We start from the raw sequence: 23,771 nt of genomic DNA, 5'->3' as shown, positions 1-23,771 counted from the left end.
GGAGCCGGCGCGCGAGCACTAGGGTGCGCCGCCGAGCGGGTGCTGGTGCCGCGGGCGGGTGGGTGGGTAGTATGAGCTCATGAAATAAAGTACATCTCGCCCGTCAAAGTCAATGAGAGAAACTTTGTATATAGTTGTGCTTCGGCTTGCGTGTGGCCCCATTATGCGAAGTCCCCTATATCCCGAGCTTCCGCGGCGTGCCCAAACGTGTGCCAGCCTCTGTCCTGGTTCACCAGCGCCCCTGTCTGTCCCAGAGTTCGAGTGCGCCCGTGGCTTGTGGCGGCGGGAGGTGGAGAGAAAGGGAGAGGGTCTGTTTTGTATTCTAACTGTGTGGCCGTCTTGGGCAAGGGCTCTACCTCTGACTCAGTTGTGTGTGTTTGCTGCCTCGCCAGCGCCTGAGCAAACAGTGGTTGGGTTGGGCACTGCTCTGCCCAGTGTTTGCAGTGGAGCGTGGGCGGGTGCGAGAGTGCGTGCGAAGGGAACGCGACTTAGTTGAACAAAAGCGAAGGGGACCCGCACCCTCGACCATCAGCGACTAGGCGATGCGAGCTGCGAGCGGATGGAAAGCCGGGAGAAAGAGGCTTCGAGGCGTGGGAGTGGAGCTAGGGAAGGTCCCGAGACCTCCTCGGGTGTCGCTAATTTTCTGTCTGGCAGTTCTTGCCCACCACTTTTCCTCTAGAAAAAGGCTACCCCCGTAGTCCCAGCCACCCGGTGTCTCTTCGTTTGAAAGGGGCGGGGAGAGGGGTGGCGTGGAAGGGGGTTTGGTGGAAGGAAGGCGAACTTGCAGTCGTCTGAGGCCTGCCTCTCGCCCACCTGCTGCTGCCGGCGCGGAGTGGCAGTCTTCCCGGACTTCCTGCGCCCTGGGCGCGGGCCATCCACCGGCTCTCCCAGAGACCATTCCGGATCTCCAACTGGCTCTCGGACCCCCTGGCTTGGGGAAGGAGCCAGAGTGGGGTGGGCAACGAACGGCCTCGGAGCCCAGCCTGCGGGAGAACAAGAAGAAATCCGCTAACTCCGAGATCTACTGTGGCTAGGAAAGCGCAGAGCGTTCGCCAGCGCACAGTCCGCGCGGCCTCGTCGTCTTTGTGCTTCGGGGTGGCCCGAACCGCTACACGGCCAGCAGTGCGTCGGAACTGCCGCTCCTCCCCGAGTTAGCAGGAGAGGAAAGTTGGAAGAGATCGACGCGCCTAGGATGTGATTGTCATCCTGGGGCCGGCGCTCGAGAGTCTGAGAGAAAGCGAGAGAGAGGGAGAGACCGGGGAGGGGAAAAGGGGAGGCAAAGAGGAGGGGGAAGAGGGGGGCCGCGGAGGGGAGGCGGGCGCTAGGGAGGGGCGAGAGGAGCGCCAGCGAGCGGGAGAGGGAGCCGGGGAGGAAGAGGGAGAGGGCGAGGCGCGCCTGGCGGCCGGGTTGGCTGCGGCCGCCCAGAGGCTCCTGCCAGTCCTCCCACCGACTACACCCCGGGAAGGAGGAGCTTCGGGCGCGCACAAGGCGTCAGAATCCTCAATTTCCAACTTAGCATCTTGGCAGGACCTTTGCGAAGCCAAAAGCAGAGCCCCCCGGTGCAAAGAGCGAGGGGAAAAAAGAGAAAGCAGCAAGGGAGGGGAGGGGAGAAAAAGCCCAGCTGGGGCGATCGAGGCGCGCAGAGGAGCGGGCGCGGCGGTCACAGCCAGAGGCGCGCGGGAAGCCAGCGAGGAGGCGCCGCGGGCCGGAGCCCCGGAGCCGGGGCCGGAGGAGCGGCGGCCCAGACTAGCCAGAGGCCAGGTGCCCGCCGGCTCGCCCTCGCAGGGCGCCGCCCGGCTCGTTGGCGGCCGCGGCGCGGCGCGCCCCATGCCCGTGTGTGGCCATGTCCTACCCGCAGGGCTACTTGTACCAGCCGTCCGCCTCGCTGGCGCTCTACTCGTGCCCGGCTTACAGCACCAGCGTCATTTCAGGGCCCCGCACGGATGAGCTCGGCCGGTCGTCTTCGGGCTCCGCGTTCTCGCCCTACGCTGGCTCGACTGCCTTCACGGCGCCCTCGCCGGGATACAACTCGCACCTCCAGTACGGCGCCGACCCCGCGGCCGCCGCCGCCGCCGCCTTCTCTTCGTACGTGGTACGTGAGCGGGATCCGCGAGGGGCGAGGGCAGCCGGGGCCCGGCGGGAGGGCGGGGGCGGAGGGGGACACAGGCCTAGGCGCCAACACCGACCTCTCCCGCCAAGCTTCGCTGCCCCTGCAAACTTGGTCGATTGTCTACCCCGGCTTCTCCCAGGCCTCGGACTCAGGAGTTGCTCGGACTGAGAGCCGCGTCTTGCTCGGATCGCTGAGCAGGCGGGAAGGGGTGTTGCGGGGAAAGGTAGCTGCAATTGAAGAGCAGCATTTGGTGTAAACGTAAGCTCCGGGCTGCCCTGCAAATTTTATATTTTTGGTTTTGTTATTTTGGAAAAGTAGTTCAAAAGAAATAGACCCGGAATTTGAGCAGAAGCATGCTAAGTCTATGTAAATGTGTTTGGCCTAGCCTTTAATTAGTCCTCCAAAATGTTGCAAATCCGTAATCCTATCTTCGCAATCCGATTTGGGGGTATTAAATTTCTGAAAAGTCGGTCGAGCTGCGGTGCATCCGGGATTTTTCGGCCGGGTGGTAACTTCAGTCTGGGGTAGCATTTTTGAGTGTGGGAGTGCCCGGGCATGGCTCAGGTTTTCCTCTGCGTTTCTTTGCGGGTTGGAAATAGAAAAGAGCCTTGACTTCCCTTGTTTTCCCCCTTGCGTCCAACGTGCGGCCGCTCCCGCGCGGGGCGCAGAGTCGGCTCAGTTGCCGAGGCCTCTATCTGGATCGAGGGCCCGGCCACTGTGGCCAGATCTGCGCACCGGGTAAGGACGTGCCCTGGCAGATGGGGGCCTACGGGGTGGCACTGAGGCCGGGAGAGCTTCGGGAGTCCCCGAAGGACCTGACTCAGGAATTGAGGCCAGGCTGCCTTCTGAGGAGGGGGAGGAGTTGCTCCTGGGTCTGAACTCCGCCAGCCTTGCCCCAGAGGAAGCTGGAGTGCGGGCCTCCTCCGCCCACAGACCCCGGGGAGCGCAGGGAAAAGGGTGCTTCGGTTGTTCCGGTGGCAGTGGAGACCACGGCCCACACTCACCTCTCTGCGTCTCCACTGCAGGGCTCTCCCTACGACCACACACCCGGCATGGCGGGCTCCTTGGGGTACCACCCCTACGCGGCTCCCCTGGGTTCGTACCCTTACGGGGACCCAGCATACCGGAAGAATGCCACTAGGGACGCCACGGCGACCCTCAAGGCCTGGCTCAACGAGCACCGCAAGAACCCCTACCCCACCAAGGGCGAGAAGATCATGCTGGCCATCATCACCAAGATGACCCTCACCCAGGTGTCCACCTGGTTCGCCAACGCGCGCCGGCGCCTCAAGAAAGAGAACAAAATGACGTGGACGCCGCGGAACCGCAGCGAGGACGAGGAAGAGGAGGAGAACATTGACCTGGAGAAGAACGACGAGGACGAGCCCCAGAAGCCCGAGGACAAGGGTGACCCCGAGGGCCCAGAAGCAGGTTGGTGGACCCGGGAAAAGGCCTGTTGGGCGGGAGTAAAAAGCAAAAGGGGGGCCTGGAGGGGGCGCGCACGGGGCCTGGAGGCTGGAGGCAAGGGTCTCTGCCTTTGCCGGCGGGAACCGGGTCCAGCCGCACTGCCTCTGAGCCTCTGAGCCTCTGACAGCCTGGGTTTCGCCCGCAGGAGGAGCAGAGCAGAAGGCTTCGAGCTGCGAACGGCTGCAGGGGCCACCTACCCCCGCCGGCAAGGAGACGGAGGGCAGCCTTAGCGACTCGGATTTTAAGGAGCCGCCCTCAGAGGGCCGCCTCGACGCGCTGCAGGCGCCCCCCCGCACCGGCGGGCCCTCCCCGGCTGGGCCAGCGGCAGCGCGGCTGGCGGATGATCCGGCCCCTCACTACCCTACGGGCGCGCCGGCATCCGGCCCTCATCCAGCCGCGGGAGAGCTGCCCCCGGGTCCCGGCGGGCCCTCGGTTATCCATTCACCGCCTCCGCCGCCGCCTCCGGCAGTGCTCGCCAAGCCCAAACTGTGGTCTCTGGCAGAGATCGCCACATCCTCGGACAAGGTCAAAGACGGGGGCGGCGGGAGCGAAGGCTCTCCATGCCCACCGTGCCCCGGGCCCATAGCCGGGCAAGCCCTAGGAGGCAGCCGTGCGTCGCCGGCCCCGGCGCCGTCGCGCTCGCCCTCGGCGCAGTGTCCTTTCCCGGGCGGGACAGTGCTGTCCCGGCCCCTTTATTACACCGCGCCCTTCTATCCCGGCTACACGAACTATGGCTCCTTCGGACACCTTCATGGCCATCCGGGGCCTGGGCCAGGCCCCACAACCGGTCCGGGGTCTCATTTCAATGGATTAAACCAGACCGTGTTGAACCGAGCGGACGCTTTGGCTAAAGACCCGAAAATGTTGCGGAGCCAGTCTCAGCTAGACCTGTGCAAAGACCCTCCCTATGAATTGAAGAAAGGTATGTCCGACATTTAACGCGGGCTGCGTCGGTCCCGGACTTTTCTAATTTATTAAAAACATGGCCTTGGCAGTTATTTTTCCATCACCGAGAGAGAGAGAGAGAGAAAAAAAAAAACCCTCCTATTCAAAAGTTTATAGTTTATGGAGATGGATGACATAAAAATGTAAACATCTCCACACACAAAAAAATGTCTTAACCAACTGAAAAGGAAAATTAAAAAAGGATTTGTATTAAATCTTATTCTGTATATTTAATGTAGCATTTTTGTATTTAAATTGATAATTCAATATCTTTGAAGTAAATTATGAAATGAGGACACCTGTACAGGCATTTAATGTTTTTTTTTGTAATATAAATATATACATTTGTGTTTCCCCCAAAACTGTTTCATAGTTTAAAAATACAAGTTTAATTTAATTTTTTACACCTATTGATTCTGCTGGGTATGAGCTAAAGTATTATTACAGAAAGAAAACAGGTTATACGCTTAGATTTAAAAAGTGAAAGAAACTGCAGGCGCCTTTGTAAAATGCAAAATATTTAATTAAAAGAGATTTTAACATAATGAGAGCCACGCATTACTTTTTAGAAGACTCAATAAACTGTCCATTGCCTTGGTCAAAAGGTGCAAACTGCAACTTTTTTCAAAGTGGGTGTTGAAATGTTCCTCAGACCTTCAAGTGTGCCGGGGAAAACCATAATTAGGCTGCAAGCCCCGGGGAACCTGGCCGTCCCCGGAATGCAGATCTGGAACACTGATGTGGGCTACTTGGGAGAGATTGGACCTCGAAGGAAGGAGAAGAGAGACCCAAATGTGTGCCCAGAAGGGAGAAAAGATGGCAAAGCCAGCTAGGGACACGCACCACCCGAGCGCCATCGCTTAACCTAATTATTTCCAATCAGTGTCGTGTTTTATGCAAAGCAATCAGCTGGTGAACTTTGCTAATGAGTTCGATTTTATGCCGGATTTAGCCCTTATTACTATTTCAAGGGTGCTTCGGGCTAATGCGGGCGGGAGCATTCAGGGATGCCAAGGGGAAGGCTTTCCCAAGTCGCCGTCTTCTTCTCTGCCCCTTCAAATCTGGGCACTGATCTCTTCTTTTGATTTGATTAAATTATGGACATTTCATCCCAGACTGTGAGGGTGGCCCGCGGCCCAGTAGGTACTTGCTCAGCTGCCGGGCTGGGGTCGAGCTGCAAGGGCGAGGGGACGGTTTCCCCCTTTCACAGGTAGGTGTCACACTTGTCCTGAATTTCAAGCCTGCACTTTGCGGAGTCGGAGATTGCAGTGGGCGGAAGGGGAGGAGGGAGCGCCATAGCCACTTGGGGGAAACAAGGGGAGCTCCCGAAAAGTTCCCTCCCCCTCACCATGGGCCTCTTTTTGGACAAGTGGTCTTCAAAAGTTCGAGGCCATTTGCCTAGATAACGAGGACGTTGTGGACTCCATCAGGCTTGTCGTCGCTTTAGCACTTTTCTCAGCTCAGATGCAAGAGTCCGAGTAGCTACAAAAGTATTTTGAGGTTTTACTTTCTCGTTTTAATCCTGCATACTTCATCTCAAAATGAGAAGTCAGGATGCACCTGAATCCCAAATGAGGAAGAATGAACGCCCTGCGCCCGAGGCTGGCCAACGCTGCAGATTCGGGCTTGGCTGCGGTGCTGGCGGCTCCATTTTGCACCCGAGATCTGGAGACCGGACGCGTTTTACTTCGTGGGAAATTTTCAGTGGTCGGGGAGAGGGAGTGTGTGTGTCGGGGGGGGTGGAGTATTACAGCAAAAACATTCCCCAGCGAGGGGAATTAATTTACTCTAGTAAACCCAAATCTGACTGTAGAGAGGGAATGTGTTTGCACAACATTGGTTTAATTAGGCTAAATCAAAATGCACATATTTGCATTTCTACTGAAGATGACATTAACCTTAACTCGATGTTGTAAACCCCGAAGTTTCACTGGAGTTGCTTTTGGTATTTCTTTTTTAAAAAATCTGCAGCGGTTCTCCTTTAAGCTTATTCGAATTTAAACAAGTTTGAAAGCTGCATTGTCCAGATGTTTTAGCGAACAGCGGTCGACTTCAGGGTTTAAATTAGTGAGAAAATTCACGCAGGGAAAATGGTTTCAAAGCTGGGTGTGTGAATGATTAAATATGCATGAGGCGATCGTATTTTATTTTGTCCCTTTAATTATAAATGATTTTTTAAACAATTGAATTCCAGAGATGACTTGCCCTCCCTCTTTTCCCCCTCTCATCCCCCTCCATTCTCCCCTCCCTCCCCCCACCCCACAGCCTGGTTCACAATCAGCTTCTCCCCCCCCCCCCACCCCGTTGAATATGCAGCCCCAGAAGTCACCTTTTCTAAAAAAGTCAGAAGAATAGGCCAGTCCCCTTCTCTTAAGAGAGAGTTTAAGGACAACATCACCTCGGCGGGGTTTTGGAAGCACTGGCCCTAAACCCTGCCCAACGATTTTCAAAAGAAAATTACAGGCCTCCCAGTGTTCCCGGGAATATGCAAATGGCGCGGCGCGGGCCTCCCAAATCAGACCGCGAAGGCTCGGGGCTGGGAGCCGAATGCCCGCGGAGCTGCCTGGGAACGGGAACCGCGCACCCGGGAGCGCCAGGCGTTTCTCCTCATCCAGGGTGGCGCGGGGAGCCTCCCGGCTGGGGAGCGAAACCACTGGGGGCTTGGCAGCTGCTGCCTGAGTCGCTGCCCCCTGCCCGCATCCCTCCCGCCCTGGGCCTCTGTAGGGTCTGCGGTTTTCTGTACGCACTTGGTCTTGAGTACTAGCACCCAATTACGTCTGGTTTTTTTTTTTTTTTTTTTTTTTTTTTTTCTTTTCTTTTTTTGTCTTTGTAGAGCTGGGTTTCGGTGGCCAGCAACTTTTCTGGCGTTTAGCGACTTTGAGTTTGGAGGTGGCCTGCCAGGCAAATCAGGGTTCGGGGCATTTAGGAAACGTCTTCCGCGCTTAACCCCAGAAGTGGCTGCGTGTCTGTAGGACCCCAGGTTCCTCCCGGAGCCTCTCCTTTGCTGCATCGCCGGCCCTCCAGCAGCCGAAGCCTCTCAGACGCGCTGAGGAAAACTTCCGGCGTGTTCGGGGCTCAGGGTTCGTTCTCAGGCATGGATTGGTCACGCAGAAGTTGTGCGAGGCAGTGCCTAAGGTCCCAAAGTAATGAGACTGTGCTGGCGTTTGCCACCTGCGCCTGGCTGGACCGTTTCTGGGCGCCAAGAAACTCCTACCTTGGCACTTAGGGACCAGAACCCACTGGATGTCTAGCAACAGGGGTCACGAGATGACTGCGTGGGGTCTCGTAGGCAGTCCCCTGAGGCAGTGCAAAACCGGGAACCGGCTGGGCTCCCTTTTTCTTCATCCTCTGTGTGGGGCCGAATCAGTTAATGGGATTTCAGGAGAGGGATCTTTCTCCTTCCCGCCTACACCCCGGGTACCAAGGCCCGAAATGCCGTTTTCCCAGCCCGGGTGCAGGGTCTGCAGCAAGGCCTCCGGGTTTGCAAACCCCTCCAGGCCGCTCATTCCCGGTGCCACGCGCAGCTCTTGGAACCTAGAAGGTTGGCAGGGGAAGGAGGGTCGTGCGTGCGGTTTTGGCACCGGCCCTGCCTCCTAGTCCACCTGTCCCCCACAACTAGCTGTCGACTCGGACGGAGGCACTGAACACAGCAATGCAAACAGCCCAAAGTGAAAGGAATGTGATTCGCTCCCAGGAGGGAGCCGGACGCGGATGCGGTTTAGGAAGGGCGCCGCCTACCGGACCCAGAGAGCCAAGCGATTCGCAGGGAGGGGGACCTAGAGGAGACCCCGCTATCCCCCCAACCACCATGGGGGCTTAGCTTTTAACTCCTAGACGGACAAACTAAAACTGCTTCGCCACCCCAGCGCGCCACAGCCATGGACTCAAGACCCAGTTGGCATTGGGGATTTGGGGAGCAGGGCCCACGACTACAACCGTTTTGACCCTACGGGTTTCCGCCACGACTTCGGCATAGTTTCAAAAACCAGGCGCAGGCAACTGAGAAATACCAGGGCGGCTGAAACAGCCGGCGAGTGGGGGCCGCAGCCGTGCCCGCCCCGGCAGCTCTCGCCCCGCATCAGGGGCACGCACTTCCACTCCTGCGGGCCCTTTCCACGCTCCAACTCTAAAAAAACAACCCTGTGCAGTTTGGTTTAATTTGCGGATTGGAAAATCGGGGTGCTACCACGCAACCGCGCCCCCAAAGACCGTTTGGTCTTAAGAGCTTTTGGCTTGTGGGGTGGAAATCTGTCGAAAAGGGAAAAACAAAAGTACCCTCCCACGGCGTCGAACCCTCCTGTTTGGAAAAGAACTTTAATGGGGTCGGCGTGGCAGGGCCTGCGGTGCTCACCTCGGCTTCGCCCTACCCCTCCAGAAGCCCTCGTGTGTTGTGTTCTGTGGTCTCCCCCAGGTGCAGGGTTATAAGGGGAAAGCGGGGCGCGCCAGTGGGCTGGATCTTTGTTTCCCTCGCCGTCCGGCCTTGGAACAGGAGGGCAATCGGGTCCGACTGGGACCTTGGCGCCCGCCTTCCCCTTAAACTGGCCAAAGCTTCAGGACTATCCCTAGACCCACCCCGCGGGTCTTCCTTTGTGGCCAGGACAGAGCCCATCTCCTTTTCGTTTTCACGATAACTGGATAACTGAGACTTGGGTCCCGGGCACTAAGGAGCTCAGGTTGTGGCCTAGCGGCAGATCGCCTCGGGGGCTGGGCGGTAGCTCTGGCCGCGCCTCCAGCGCTGGGCGGCCTCTCCCGGCCAGTGGAGGTCTCTGGCCTCGTGTCGACCGCAGGCCCCAGCCCTGGGTCCCCAAGGCTGCTCGCCGGGCAGCGGCTCGTTTCCGGCACCGGGACGAGCCCAGAGCTTAGACACCACTTTCCCAGTGAAATCTGCTTTTATTTGCTCCGAGCAAACCCCGGGCTCTCAGCGCTCCCGCCTGATGGATGCAAATGTAAATGTGCACTTATTTAATTGGATCAGGCCCCAAGATAAAAGAGATAAACGGCTCCCCGTTTGCTTATTTTCCGAGGCATGCAGCGCCGCGTGGAGGGTAAGCTAATGAAGGAGCAGCGCGGCGCTCGGCACTCGAGTTCTCCGCAGCCGTGGCACGCTGGCTGACCGGTTCCGCGTGGGCTGCGACTCTTTGTCGACCTGCTTTGCACTGGCCCTGCCCGCCAGATAGGGTCTGCGCGGGACCTTCTGTGCGCCAGGCTGGCCAAGTGAGAAGGCACGGCGTTGGCATCGAGCTTGCAAATACCCCACTTCGCCACAACTTTCTCTTTTCTCCACCTCGGTTTGTACCCCTCTCCTTTCTTACCCAAGTCCCCGTGCTTGGGTCATACTGGCTGGGCCCATTCGATAGAAAATCCTTCCCATCTTCTTTCCCAGGCATCTTCTTTATTCCCCAAGCGTCGTCTTCCACCCCAATTGGAGGTTTCAGAAAAATATGAGAAGGCCAAGAAAAAGATCAGGTGCGACTCTCCAACTCCTGGGGTCCTGTGGAGCCGCCCTCGAGAAGGAAGCACCCCCTTCTCTGTTCCCACATGATCCTCTTTTGGAGCATGAGATTTCTTTTAGAATTTTCTCCCAAATAATGTACAAACACAATACACAGAGCACTTAAGTCATTTGCAAGGGGTCGTGGAACCCCAAAAAACAGACATTAGGAGAAAAGGGCGCCTGGCTTTTGCCTCCCCGGGACGGGATTTCGAACCTCAAGGCCAGCGCACCTTTCTTCACGGCAAGTTTGTTTTCCAATTTGGGGTCTTGGTTTTTCGTCCCGCAGTTTCTCTCCGCTTCAGAAGGGCTGCGGAGGAGGTTGGGGTGCGTTAGGGAGAGAGACCTGACGAAACAGCCTGCCGAGAATGGGTGCAGAGCAATCGGGGTTGAGGGGCCCCCTGGGCTGAGACACTGTGGGCTGGGAGGGCTGGACTGGCAAGATTGGGAAGGGCTGGGTGGGAGGAGGCCCGGCCGGGCAGGGTGTCCCGGCCACTCCCCGTCCCCACCGCGCTGATGGATCGGCTTGTCAGGAGAGCTGTGTGCGCAGAGCCCATCAGAAAGCACTTACCTCGCTAAACTAAAATTACTGTCTTTTCAGGGGCTAATTTGTGTAACTCCCATGGAGGGGCTTGGAGGGGGGTTGATGAGGCATAAAATGATGATTAATGAATTTATTGGCCGCTGCTCATCAAACAAGGACTGGAGAGTTCGCGTCTGCACTGGCGGCCTGGTGGCGGCGCTCAACACAACTGGGGTTCAGCTTTCAGGGGCTCAGCGCCTGCTTGAGTTTCACCAAGTGCTCATCTTGAGTCCTTAGCTGCTTCACGCTGGCAGTTCGCCCCGCAACCGCAACCTAATTTGGGGCACAGGCTCTAGCTGCCGCTATCGCCCCCTGCGGGCCAGCTGCCCAGGCCTGGGGAAGGTCCGCTGCAGGCCCATTGGGGCAATGGCCTCTCCAGGACTGAGTGTGACGGTGGCACCGGAGGCAGCCTGGAACTGGGGACTGGAGTTGTCTTCCAGAGATGTTATAGCTTACTGGGCTGGTGCTTGGGCTTTGGTGGCTCCACCCTGCCTCTGCAACTTAACTAGCTATGTGGCCTTGGCCAGATCCAATATCCAAATTGAGCCTCAGTGTCCTCATCTGTGAAATGGGGCTTTACCACTCCTGGCTTTGTGAGGATTGGGGGTTATGGCACATAGCTATCCCTCAATACAGCTATTAAAGTCATGCTATTTTAAGACTTGAGTTCACTGGAGATGCTAGCTAAGGCCTGAGGGTAGATAGGTTGGGAGACAGAAGCTTGGGTTGGGACTTGAGGGAGAGAATCCTGTCCGAATGACTGATCTTTCTCAGGACTTCCCTTCACTTCCCCACCTTTCTTGGCGGGCTTGATGGGAGCTCCTTCCAGTGAGGGAGCCTGGAAGGCAGGTAGACCAGGAAGTGACCTGCTCAGAGTTGAGCTTTCTGGAGCTGACTGGAGCTGCCACGTGGCTTGTTTACATGGCAGAATCTACTTTCAGGTTAGTCTGCTGGATAGTTCAGAACTTCTTCTCATAACCCACCCTTTGTCCGCAGGCTCCTGTCTTTTGGAATCTGTCCATGAGGACCTTGGGGCTATTTCTGCTGGTTTTAATCCAGAACCTGCAGCCCATGAACTTATAATTTCAATTTGGATTCTTTTCTCTGATTGCATCACCGCCCCTGCCTACCTCACACCACCTCACCCTTTCCATCCCAGATCTCCCAACAGTGGGCTTCTCCCTTGCCTTCCGAGGACATCCTGTGTTCCTGCAACAGAAGGCAGAAAAGAACTTGATATTGACGTCTCTAGTGGAATGCCTATCTTAGTCTCTGTGTTAGTGTAGCCCCACCTAAGCTGTTCCCTTCCCTTCCTCTAACCACTGTCAATTAAGCACCTGTAATATACCAGATGCACTGTTGTAGTCATTGATGATGCAGCAATGAACAAAACAAAGTCCCTGCCTTCCTAGAGCGTACACTTTAGAGAATACAACAGAAAATAAACAAATGAATGAGACAATGATTTATTACCATGTTCAGGTGATGAGAGTTATGAGAAAAATTTAGTAGGGTAAGGGGTTAGTGAGGGCAGTCTGGGAAGCTTCCCTTAGGAAGCTCTCCAGGAAGAAGTTAGGGAATAGGGCATGCAGATATTTACAGGAAGAGAGTACCAGGCAGAAGGAAGGTCAAATGTGAGGATCCTGCAGTAGGAGCAGGTTTGAGCAGCAAGAAGACCTTTGTAGAAGGGAAAAAAGCCTAGGTAAATCCCAGATGAGGTCATATGTGGGTCCTGGTGGGATATTTAGGGTTTATGAGAGAAGGAGAAAAGGAGGAAGTTTGGGAGGATTTTGGGGGGAGTAACAAGATCTAATTTACATTTTAAATGCATCCCCTGGGTGTGAGGAGCTGAAAGTTTGGGAGGGCAAGAGTTCAAGTTGGGAACAATTAGGAGGCCCATGGAGAATTCAAGCGAAGAGAATGTTGCTTTGTACTAACCACTACTTGGTGGTACCCAGAGAGGCGGGGAGAAGTGCTCAGATTTGGGCTACCTTTTGAAGGCAGAGTCAACAGGCTTTACCCACGATGGAGTTTATGTGGGCAAAGAGAGAAGAGCTGGGAATGCAGGATGCCTCCAAGGATTTGGGCCTGAGTCCCCAGGAGAATAGGGGGTGTCATTTGCTGAGATGCCCAACATTAAGGGAGGTGCAGGGATCTTTTTTTCCCCAGAAAGAGGGTAAGTAAACTACTCTTTGTCATGACCCACAAGCCACTGGGCCCGAAGGAGCTGCTTTTGTGGACACGTGAGGCATCCAATGGGAAAGCACTCAAATGCCCAGGGCAGATGCACATGGCCAGGAGAACTTGACAGATGCTCTCCTGAAACCATAGACCTTACAGTGCTTAGACCACATCTCCCATTTCTTTTCTTGTTTTTCTTTAAAAAATTATCTATCCATCTATGTATGCATGTATGTATGTATCTAATGTTTCACTGTGCTGCTCAGGCTGGTCTTGAACACCTGAACTCAAGCAATCCTCCTGCCTAGTCTCTCAAAGTGCTAGGATTATAGGTGTGAGCCACTGCAGCCCAACTCCCCATTTATTTTTTTTTTCTTACCAGTGGAGAAACTGAGGCTTGGGAAGTGAAAATGACTTCTCCAAGCTCATGCTATGGGTTTAGAGACACGGATGGATCCCAAACCCAAATCTCCTAACTCCTAGGCCTACGTTTGTCCCTGCCTCAGCCAAGCGAAGTTCTCTGGGATATCTGTATTTTAACAGAGAACTCCTGGAAACAAAATGCTTTAACAGAGAGGAATGAATTTATACTGGCAGAATCTCAGACACCGTGACAGGCTGTCAAGGGAGATATATTTAGGCTGGGCCAGGAAACATCTTAGCCCTGCTCAGACACTGCTGGAGGACGACGACCTCCTCAGGACTCCGTGTGTGAAGTACCGATGAGGAAGGAGCTCGGGCCGTGCCGTCTCTCCCAGAGACTCAGCAACAAGGAGGAACCGGGGCTGTTTCGCCTGCCAGGGAGTGTTTTCTTTCCTAAACAACTGCTGTTCGAAAGGATTTACTCATTTTTCCTGTTTGAAGTGACGTCTGCCGGTCCACAATGATCTCACATGATGCCAGCAAAAATTAACATTCCTTTGCCCATCATTTCACAGCAACTCCTGTCAAAGACAGATTGGAGTTGGGGGCCAGGCCCCCCATCATGGGTCCTTCATGCATTTAGTTTGATTTTTTTTTTTTGACATTTCATCTTGACTGCCTTTTTGTTTTTGTTTGTTTGTTTTTCTTTTTCCGATCCTTTACTTGACTTGGGGATTTTTTTTTTTTTTTCTGTAAATATTCGGTAGCTCTGTCCCCAAGGGAACCTGTAGGCCCTTAGGAACAGCATCTCAACATCTTTCAAGCAGAGTGAGACATCTGTTATCCCTAGATTCCAAATCCCCTCACCCTTCCAGAATGTTCCAGACACCTTCCCTGCTGACATGGTTTGACATCAGACACCACATAGTTGTTTCTGAGGCTTTTTTAAAAGATCCAAACCACAAGACTTTTTGTTTGTTTGTTTGTTTGTTTTGTTTGCCCTCTATTTGTATCCGGTATCTAAGCCCAAAGCCAATGTAATAGGTATCTTTTTTTTTCTCCCAAATACTCATCTGTGCAAAGATATTCATTGGTCGCTGAGGACCAATTTTCCTGGGTCGCATAATAGAGAAGATTAGTGGCAACATGGAGAAAAGGGCTCATTTGGAATAAATGTCATCTCTTTGCTCTCATGAAGAGTGTGGCAGAGAAGTCGTTGGCCTGGTTTATTTTGGTTGGTGGAGTTATTTTTCTTTCCGTTTTTTTTTTTTCTTTTTAATTTTCCCTTTCAGTCTGGTTAAGGCCTGACAAGTTCTAGAGCATGGAGGTTGTAGTCGTATATAACCAACTAGGCCTTCACAGGGCTGGAGACTAGAAGGAACCAAAGCCCTGTACTCTGTGCTCTTCAAACTCACTCACTCCAGAGCTGGAATGAATGCAATTTCTACTGTGATTGCTATTTGCAAAATAATTTCCTTCCAATTTTTTCATCACTTACTTATTTAGAAAGGCGTATCTATAATGCTACTGAAGCTGAAACAGAAGAAAGTTATTAAAAAACAAAATTAATTCAATGAAGTTCTTGTCCTCAGAGGTTTGAAAGTGACTGAGGCTTCTGGGGATCTCTGGTTTCTTCTAGAGGCGTCCCCCAACCCTGTTCTTTCTTCTTTGCAGGCTGCCCTCCAAGTTATATGGGCGGCATGAATATCTCTGCATCCTCACCTAAAATCATGTTATGTCTTTCCAGAGATGTGCTTATCGCACTTTGGAAAAGCAACTGCTTACTTCACAGATATGGAAACTGAAGTCCTGAGAGGTGAAACAGCTCACTCAAAATCAGTCAGCTGGTTGGGGACAGAGCCAGAGCTGTCTGCCTCCCCTTCCCCACTCTGCTCCCCCCACTTTCTCATCGGTTCTCTCTGGGAGCTCTTTCTTATCAAACCCCTTGCACTTGACTCCTTCTCTCAAATGTGCTTCTAGGGCAGTGGGACTCAAATGGGAGGGGCCTTGCAAACCCCTGAGATTTCAATGCCTCTGCTCCACTGGTCCTGCAATACCTGAACCCCTTTTTTCCTGTCCGTGGGTCACTCTTTGGGGGTGAAAAACCAAGACCAACAACCAAGTATGTTCTTTGACATCATAAAAATACCCTGATGCTTCTTTTCTTCTTCGAGGACAGGAGAGGTGGTCAGCATCTGCATCTGTGAGAAAGCCCAGTCGGGCAGTGGCGGGTGGCAGGGGAGAGTTGAGGTTCACAATGAAAAGGTAGATGTCATCTTTCATCCAGAAGCTTCTGCCCCAGGAGCCCCTTGTGTCCTCTTTCTCCAGTTGCTCACAAATGGGGATTTCCCATCCCAGTCCCCTCCTTCCTAAAGCTAACCACAGTAACAGGCGGTCATTATTGAGTGTCAGCAAGTGGGGGCTTTGGGCTCCCTGCTGTAATGTCACTCAAAGTCAACTCCCTCTAGCTTGTCCCTTTCCTTTGTTTTCTCCTGAGGTTGGGGATCAGATAGGTCCTCCCCTATCTGCCCTGGAAGGTCAGCCATGCCCCTCAGGGCTGCTACTGCCCACCTGGCTTAGCACCCAGCCCTGCCTGTCACCCTTGCCCTAAGCCACACATCAACTAGCTGAATATATACAGGTTGGGCATCCATAACCTGGAAATCCAAAATCCAAAATGCTCCAAATTTCAAAACGTTTTGAGTGCTGACATGATACTGGGAGTGAAACATTTCACACTTGACCTCATGAGACAGGTCACAGTCAAAATGCAGGTTAACCACACACAGTGTATTCAGTGTCCCTCAGGGAAAAATAAAATTACCTTCAGGATAGGTATATAAGGCGTATATTAAACAAGTGAATCACATGTTTAGATGTGGGTCCCATCCTTAAGATAGCTCATTACGTATTTTCCAATATTCCAAAAGCCCCCCAGAAAATGCAAAATACAAAACACTTCTGGTCTCAAGCATTTTGAATAAGAGATACTCAACCTGTACCTCCAAGTAGAAGGACCACATGCAACTCAAATTCAAAATGCCCCAAACTGAAGTTACACCCTCCCCATTCAGTTTCATATCAGCTTCTCCCACTTCCTGCACCCTGTCACCCAGTGGAGGGATTGTAGAAACCTCCTGGAACCTCTCTTTCCCTCCCTCCCATACGCTAGTCAGAGCCTTTGTCCTCTGTTGCACGAACTGTCACATGTCTCTGGAGAATCTCCCTGCCCCAATCATCTTTGTAGCACCCACACCAAGCCCAAAGCCTGGTGTGTCCTGGTTATTCAATAAATCCTGGATGGAACTGAAAACAAGTGAAAACTGAATGGATCCTAAGCCCATGTATTTGTACTTTCTTAAACAATTTCCCTATGAATTTTGAATGTGAGCTGGTGTCGGACAGATGTAAGTTCAAATCCTTACGGCCCTTTGTTATTTGGAGTATATTAATGACTAGATTAAATGCCCGCAGAATCTAGACAGAGAAGCCCAGGACCCATGAGGAGTGAGACCGTGAGCTTCAGAGTGTGCCTGCCTGTGTTCCATTCCGATCTGTGACATTTGCCAGCTGTGGAACCCCAGGTAAGTTCTTTCACCCCTCTGAGCCTCACTGTCCTCATCTGTAAGATGGAGATAATAGCAGTATCCAGCTCAGAGGGCAAATGAGATAATGCCTGCAAAGCCCACCAAAGCACATGGTCAATAATCAATAAATGGAAGCTGGGCCAGGCAGGATGGCTCATGCCTGTAATCCGAGCACCTTGGAGGGTTGAGGTGAGTGGATGGCTTGAGCCCAGGAGTTTGAGACCAGCCTGGGCAACATGATGAAACCTAATTTCTACTAAAAACACAAAAGTTATCCAGGTGTGGTGGTGCACGCCCGTAGTTCCAGCCACTTAGGAGACTGAGGCATGAGAATTGCTTGAACCAGGGAGGTGGAGGTTGCAGGGAGCCGAGACCGCACCGTTGTACTCCAGCCTGGGCAACAGAGTGAGACTCTGTCTCAAAGCAAAACAGACAAAAAACCACAAAAAACCAACAATAAACAAACAAAATAAATGGAAGCCGTGGCCATTATTAGTCGACAAATATTGCTTCATGTTATTGAAGATGACTTCATCTGAGAATTTCTAAAATTGTGTAGTGTGTTTTCTTCACTTCTTAACTGCTTCACATCTTTTTGCTGACCAGCAATGTTTAAGGTGTTCAGAGTTAAAAAAAAAAAAAAAAAAAAAAAAAAAGCTTATTTTAAGAATCACTCCTCGGAACATTATTTCATTACTTAAGCTTGCTGCTGACTCATCTGTCCCTTGGTAACTGAGTCTTTCTTTACCAATAACTTTAATTACATCAATCACTCATTTCGAAAACCGCTGAATAATGAGAACTCCTAGAGGTGACACCATGGACTTCTGTCACACAAGCAGGGACTTGTAGAGGGAGGACAGGTTTTTTCTTTCTTTCTTTTTAAATAGCATTCAGCACTTCAAACAGGGGAAATGCATTCAGTCTTCATGATTTACTTTCGGTATATCTATCTATAATTAGCAATCTTCATAGCAGGGGAAAGTGACAACTTGAAACTTCTTGAACTGAACTGAATTTGTTTCATCTTCTGACATTTCTGAGTCACAAGGCCCAGGTCTTTGCCTCTAGGGTAAAATACATGTTTGATAATTCTAGCACCAATGCCTTTGCTAAAAGCTGCTAATTACATAGTTCATGATTTAACATATTACCTACACAATTATCTTGTCATTAATAATAATAGCTACCTTATTAAGCTCTTAGTATATGCCAGTTATTGCATTAAAGCTTTTATAGACATGATCTCAGCAGAATCTCATCAAACCCTACAGAGTAGGTGCAATTATTATCCCCATTTCACAGATGAAGAAACTAAGGCACTGCAAGATTAACTTGCCTATGTAGGTATCAAAGTAAGAGGTGTGTCTAGGAATGTCTGTCTCTCTTTCTGTGCCTAGACCGAACCAGGAGAGAGCTAGTGGCTGTTCTTTGCTGCTGTCGGCATTAAATGCTTTTCTGGCTACTCATGGCTCAGTTCTGCCTGGTTCCTGTCCCTCCGTGATGGACTCTGCTTCACCACCATGCCCCCCCCACCCCTGCCAACCCAGCCCATAGCAAGTGGCAGCACTGTCACCTAAAAACCGGGGGGTCAGCCAGCTTTTCTCATTTTCTCCAAATTGTCACATCCAGTTACCAAATCTGGTTGATTCGACGTCCTCGACTTTTTGCTTGAATCTCTCTTGCTCTCCATTCCCATGGCCACCACTAATTCCGGCCATGGTCACCTCTCACCTCCTCAGTGGCCTCCCAGCTCAGTACTGCTCCCTGCAGCTGAAATTCCCCACCAAGGATGAACTGCAGATGTAGTGATGTGATTCCCCTGCCTAGGATAGTCAATGGCTCCCTATTGCCCTCATTCAAGGCCCAGAGACTCCTAAGTATGATGCTGCTTCAAACTTTAAGCTCTCAACCTATAAAACAGTTTGCCATATCTGCACACTACCTTGCCTCTGAGCCTCTGCACACACGGTTCCCTTTGCTTGGCATGCTCCATCTTTCCTCCTCTGCCCCTACCTTCCTACAGTCAGCCCCTGCATAGTGAAAGATCTGTACTTGAAGCCTCCCCTTCCTTAGTGTCTTGCCTCTCTGGACGAAACATAAAATAAGGGATAAGCATGAGTTAAAACCACACCTCTATCCTTGACTAGCTGCATGCTCTTGAATACTTAACTCACCTCTGAGATTCAGTTTCTCCATCTGTCAAATGGGGCACAGTCATAATGTTAGGAATCCATTCTAGGCAGACACTTTAAAAGTCAGTGTCTGCTTCCCTGGTGTTTAGGATTGTTGTGAGAATTAAAGGAGATTGCTGCAGGCAAACTTTCTAGGCCTGTGGATTGTTGCAGGCAAACTTTCTAAACAGATGCATAAGGCTAAGTCCTACCCTAAGGAGCTTTCATGGAGATCAGACTCATAGCACAGTGGTTGATAGCTTCTTGAGAATCATTTTTTTTTCCTTTTTGTTGCCCAACGGGACCTCAGTCTTGTTTAGGGTGGCAGTATGCCCTGCCCTAGGGAATGAACCGATGATGTCTAGGCCTGTTGTAAAAATTCCATTTCCCCTTTGCATGATGCTCACTTTTCCAGCCTTCCTTGCAGCTAGGTGGTCATGTGACCAGTTTTGGCCAATGAGATATAAGAATAAACCTACCGACATTTCTGAATCTCAGCCTTTTATTTTATAAAAGCAAAGTGTCATGATGTTTAATCTCCCCTTTTCCTTTTCTCTTTTTTGAGATGGAATCTTGCTCTGTTGTCCAGGATTGAGTACCATGGCACTATCTCAGCTCACTGCAACCTCCACCTCCCAGGTTCAAGTGATTCTCCTGCCTTGACCTCCTGAGTAGCTGGGATTAGAGGCATGCACCACCATACCCAGCTAATATTTGTATTTTTAGTAGAGATGAGGGTACACCATATTGGCCAGGCTCATCTCAAACTCCTGACCTCAAGTGGTCCAACCATTTTGGCCTCTCAAAATGCTGGGATTACAGGCATGATCTACTGAGCCCAGTCTTTGTTTCTTTTTAAAGCAGAAGATCCTCTCTTTTTTTGTTCCAAATAAATCTTACATGGAATCCTAATATATATAACCAACAAAGCACAATTGCTCTAATTGAAATGGAGATTGGAGGATGCAGGAGCCTTCTCCCAGCCTTTCTGGGCAGTCCCTGTAGATGTCTATAAAACAACACTTGGAAATCCTCTGGGCTGGAGTCTCTGTATTCTGTAGTGGATGTGTGTTATCTTGTTTAATTTTTGGAGCACCCAGATTCCATTACTGAATTCTGACTTTCTCCCTGAGAACCACCATTCCGTTCTCCCAGGTCCCTATGCTTTTGATAACTTAATACAATTTCGTTCCAGGGCTAGGCATATGATTTAGGGATGCCCAACATTTCATCCCACTGGACACAGTGACTGGTTCAGGAATGTGCACATGACACAATTTAGCCCAGTGAGATGAGATCTAGGATTTTTATTAAAATTGAAGAGAGGTGGAGTTCCCCCTCCTCACCATTAAGCTTGAACCCTGGGACTATGAAACCTGAAAATAAAGTCTACATGGAAGCAAACAGAGTTGAAAGATGGAAAGAGATCAGATTTCAGAGGTGTTAAGCCATTGGATTAAGATTTGCCTGAAGACAAATGGATCTGCCACTGGACTTTTGGTTTTGTGAACCAATATTTTCTTTAATTTAAGTAGCTGAAGTTTCATCTATTATTTGCAACCTAGAGTCCTAACTAGTACAGATTCCTTCCAGCTCCAGAATCCTGAGATCCTTGGAGAGGTAGATATTGGGGTTATTCACCAACTTTCCACTTTTTCTCCTCTTGGGCACATGGTAGGATTGCATTTCCTCACTCATTCTGAGTGGGGCATGACATGTGACTATAGTGTATGACTTTCTTTGTCAACAAAATGTGAGTAGAAGTAATATGTGTCATTTCCAGCTGGGCTCTTTAAAGTCAGTGCATGATTCACTTCTCTCTCTTTCCTTCCCATTATAATGTTCCAGATGTTGGAGACTCCATCAGCCTGGGTCTCAGACTGAAGACAACAAAGAGCACAGATCTCTGCTGACCCTTGATGGACTTGAACTGTAACAAGTAATAAACTCTTGTCATTTTAAGCCATTGAGATCCTGGATCCGTTGCTAGAACAGCATACCTTAGCCTACCCTGAGTAATAAATGAAGAATTCTTCACTTCCTACTCCTTCTCTTCCCTTTCTCCTTCTCTTCCTCCTTCTCTTTTTCTTCTTCTCTTCCTCTTTCCCTCCCTTTCTCCGTCTCTTTCTCTCTTCTTGAAGCCTTGGTCTGGCCAGCAGTCTTATAACTCTATTTTTTAACTTTCCTTCTGTCAACAGACCATTAAAAGGGTTCCATGATCGCTATTCTGCAGCCTTTCTGGTGGCATTCAAGTGAACACTGGCAGGAGACAACCAGTTTACCCCAACAAAGTCATGCTCGTGGCATCCCCACCATTGCCCATCAATTACATCTGTCAGTCATTCATTCTTCCTGGTGCGGGTCTCAGCAGGGGCTAACTTCCTGATCATATTGTTGGAGACACAGGGCTTTGAGTTCTGGAATAAAACTTCTTTAGAAATTCCGATTAATTGTCTTATGAAAGTTAACAAGATTCTGAAGTTTGTGGCATGGTATTCATAACATAATGCTCTTCCAAGACAAAAAATGGACAGGCCAGGCATGGTGGATCGCACCTGTAACCCCAGTTCTTTGGGAGGCCAAGGTGGGAGGATTGATTGAGCCCAGGACTTCAGGACCAGCCTGGGCAACCTAGGAAGACCTCATCTCTACATAAAATTTAAAAATTAGTTGGGCATGGTGGTGCACACGTGTAGTCTCAGCTACTCCGGAGGCTGAGGTAGGAGAATCATTGGACCTGGTAGTTGAGGCTACAGTGAGCTGTGAACTTAGCACTGTGCTCCAGCCTGGGTGACACAGTGAGACCCTGTCTCAACAACACCACAGTGGACAATTAAAAAAAATTATATGCATCAGCTTTAGTTGTTAATAAGTGATTTTTAGGACTGATCAGTTAATTAAGCCAATGCACAAGATTCTGTGTCTGGGGTGGAGGTTTGGAAATGACTAAGTTATTTTGAATGAAAAAGTAGAAGTAAATCATTCCTGAAACTTGAGTGCAATTATTATCATTAACATATGAGACACTATGTAGCTCAGGGATCTCGGGTGCATCTGCTAATAGGGGCCAGACAGACCATGGCAGTTATTAGAGCAGGCCAATGGGAGCGGTGGGGACTGTGGAGAACTCCACAGGGGTACCTCTTCTACATTCACGTCTGGCTGATTGTCCCCATGTAGGAATGTAGGCAGAATGTTGCTAGTTCTTCTGTTTTGTTTTTTTTTCTTTTCAGGAGATTTGAAATCCATCTAGTTCTCAACTAGATTTTTTTCTAAAATACTGAAAAGTTCAATCGTTGTTGGCGACCACAGGTAGCATGTTTGACAGTGTATAACGCATGGTCACCCCTATTATCTCTTGCCATTCTACATTGTCTCCATTCTATAGATTAGGAAACGGAGGCTCAAGAAGGTGCTGCGAATCCCCCAGATGGGCATAGCCGGGTTCTGAAACTTGAACCTACACTTTTTGGCTCCAAGTCAGGTGCTTTCCCTTCCTCCTCTATCAGAGCTGTCTCCTCATAGCTGAATATGTAATGGAGAGACTGACTGTACACCAGAGACTCATGCTTCCATTTCCACAGCACAGGTGGTGAGTGGGAAGTGGCTACGAGCCAGGGACTGCAATTTCCAGCCTGTCTTCTTTTTTTATTTTTATTTTTTATTGTTTTCTTTTATGTTTAAATTTTTCTGCAGCCTCCCTGCTAGATCAAATCAGGTGACAGGTTCTTGCCAATGAGTGGAACATGACAGGAAGTGATATGTGTTATTTCCGGGCAACGGCAATTAAGAAATGGGTGAGTCTTCTCCACCCTCTCTTTCCCCTCCCACAGCTTGCTTCAGAGGAGTGCAGCAACTTTGGAAACCATGTGTTGAAGATGAAAGGACCACAAGATGGAATGCATCCGGGTTCTTGATGTATTTTCTTCTAAATACATCATTTGGAGGAAAGCCAACTCCAATGCATAGTGCTCATTTTGGACTTGAAAAACTTTCATTGACTTTAAGTCATTTTATATTTTTGGTTTTGTTATAGCAATTAGCATTACCTCCACCTGATGCAAATATGAATGGACTTTAAAACATTTTTCCTTTTTCCCTTCCGTATTTGCAGAAGGAGTCCATAATGGACAGGGGTATCCACTTGAATCCAGTAGGTCTTGGATGAGAAAATGACTCCAATTAGGTTTGGTTTCTGAGGATGGGAGTTTAGTGGCCCTGGGTGTCCCAGTGTCACTGCCTCTTGACCCTCTGCCCTCTTTCCAAACTGGCTTTAAAGTGGGCCTCATTCATGCATCAGTGTGGGGTGAACATATTATTACTGCTCTCTTCTGGAGGAAGACAACAGACAAAACAAGCATTCGGCCTGTCTGGGCCACACACTCTCAACCAAGATAGGAGTCAACATGTTTGGGAACATCAAAGACAGTGTGGTATCGTAAGCATTAGGAGATTAACATTTACAAAGATTTGCCCCTCAGCCTAGTCCCAGGAATCCAGCAGACAGAGCCAGAAGGGACAATTAGCATCATCCATCCACACTGGGGTCTTCTGGCATCTCAGAAGATTTTCTTTTGAGCTTTTTGCTAGATTTGAGATGGAGGAGGCAAAGTCTAGTCTCATATTTGAGCAAGAACCCTCTGCAGTCAAAAGAGATGGTAAAACGTGCTGGGCATGACAGCAGAGGTGTGAAGTCCTGTGGGAGAATTCAGCCCTACTAAGTGCTCTGTGCTGGCACTCATAGGGAGAGAGTTTTAACCCAGAAAGTCAGTACCCTCCCAAGCCAGCCAGTCAGTACAAAGGGACTGAGGTGGGCTGTGTGGATGGAGGAGAAGTGAAGCACTGATTCGCTTCTTTGAAATGAGCCTCA

At 50.7% G+C, this 23,771-nt stretch overlaps 1 protein-coding gene across 3 annotated transcripts; it reads left to right on the top strand.

Moving 5' to 3' along the window:
- The first annotated feature begins 1,340 nt into the window (after nt 1-1,340).
- IRX5 (iroquois homeobox 5) lies at nt 1,341-23,448 on the top strand. 3 transcript variants are annotated; one of them, XM_074402817.1, is made up of 5 exons: nt 1,341-2,092; nt 3,136-3,541; nt 3,723-4,499; nt 16,615-16,724; nt 22,598-23,448. In XM_074402817.1, exons 1-4 carry the CDS (start codon nt 1,844-1,846, stop codon nt 16,698-16,700), a joined length of 1,518 nt encoding a protein of 505 aa, XP_074258918.1. In that variant the 5' UTR covers nt 1,341-1,843; the 3' UTR covers nt 16,701-16,724; nt 22,598-23,448. The 3 variants fall into 3 exon arrangements, with proteins under 3 accessions (XP_074258918.1, XP_039335053.1, XP_003937324.1); XM_039479119.2 differs by lacking the exon at nt 22,598-23,448 and adding an exon at nt 20,750-21,629; XM_003937275.4 differs by lacking the exons at nt 16,615-16,724; nt 22,598-23,448 and having other exon boundaries at nt 1,345-2,092; nt 3,723-5,067.
- The last annotated feature ends 323 nt before the right edge of the window (nt 23,449-23,771 follow it).

This window comes from Saimiri boliviensis, chromosome 1 (genome assembly GCF_048565385.1).
Source record: "Saimiri boliviensis isolate mSaiBol1 chromosome 1, mSaiBol1.pri, whole genome shotgun sequence".
Lineage (NCBI taxonomy): Eukaryota > Metazoa > Chordata > Mammalia > Primates > Cebidae > Saimiri > Saimiri boliviensis.
Note: the sequence above shows the minus strand (reverse complement) of the source record. Positions and strands in the feature narration are given on the sequence as shown.

Excerpts from the sequence above, each read along its gene's own strand:
- IRX5 (XM_074402817.1), top strand. The coding sequence starts at position 1,844 with ATGTCCTACCCGCAGGGCTACTTGTACCAGCCGTCCGCCTCGCTGGCG. Across the intron at positions 2,093-3,135 it reads CCGCCTTCTCTTCGTACGTG|GGCTCTCCCTACGACCACAC; the intron begins GTACGTGAGCGG and ends TCTCCACTGCAG. Across the intron at positions 4,500-16,614 it reads TCCCTATGAATTGAAGAAAG|AATCTAGACAGAGAAGCCCA; the intron begins GTATGTCCGACA and ends AAATGCCCGCAG.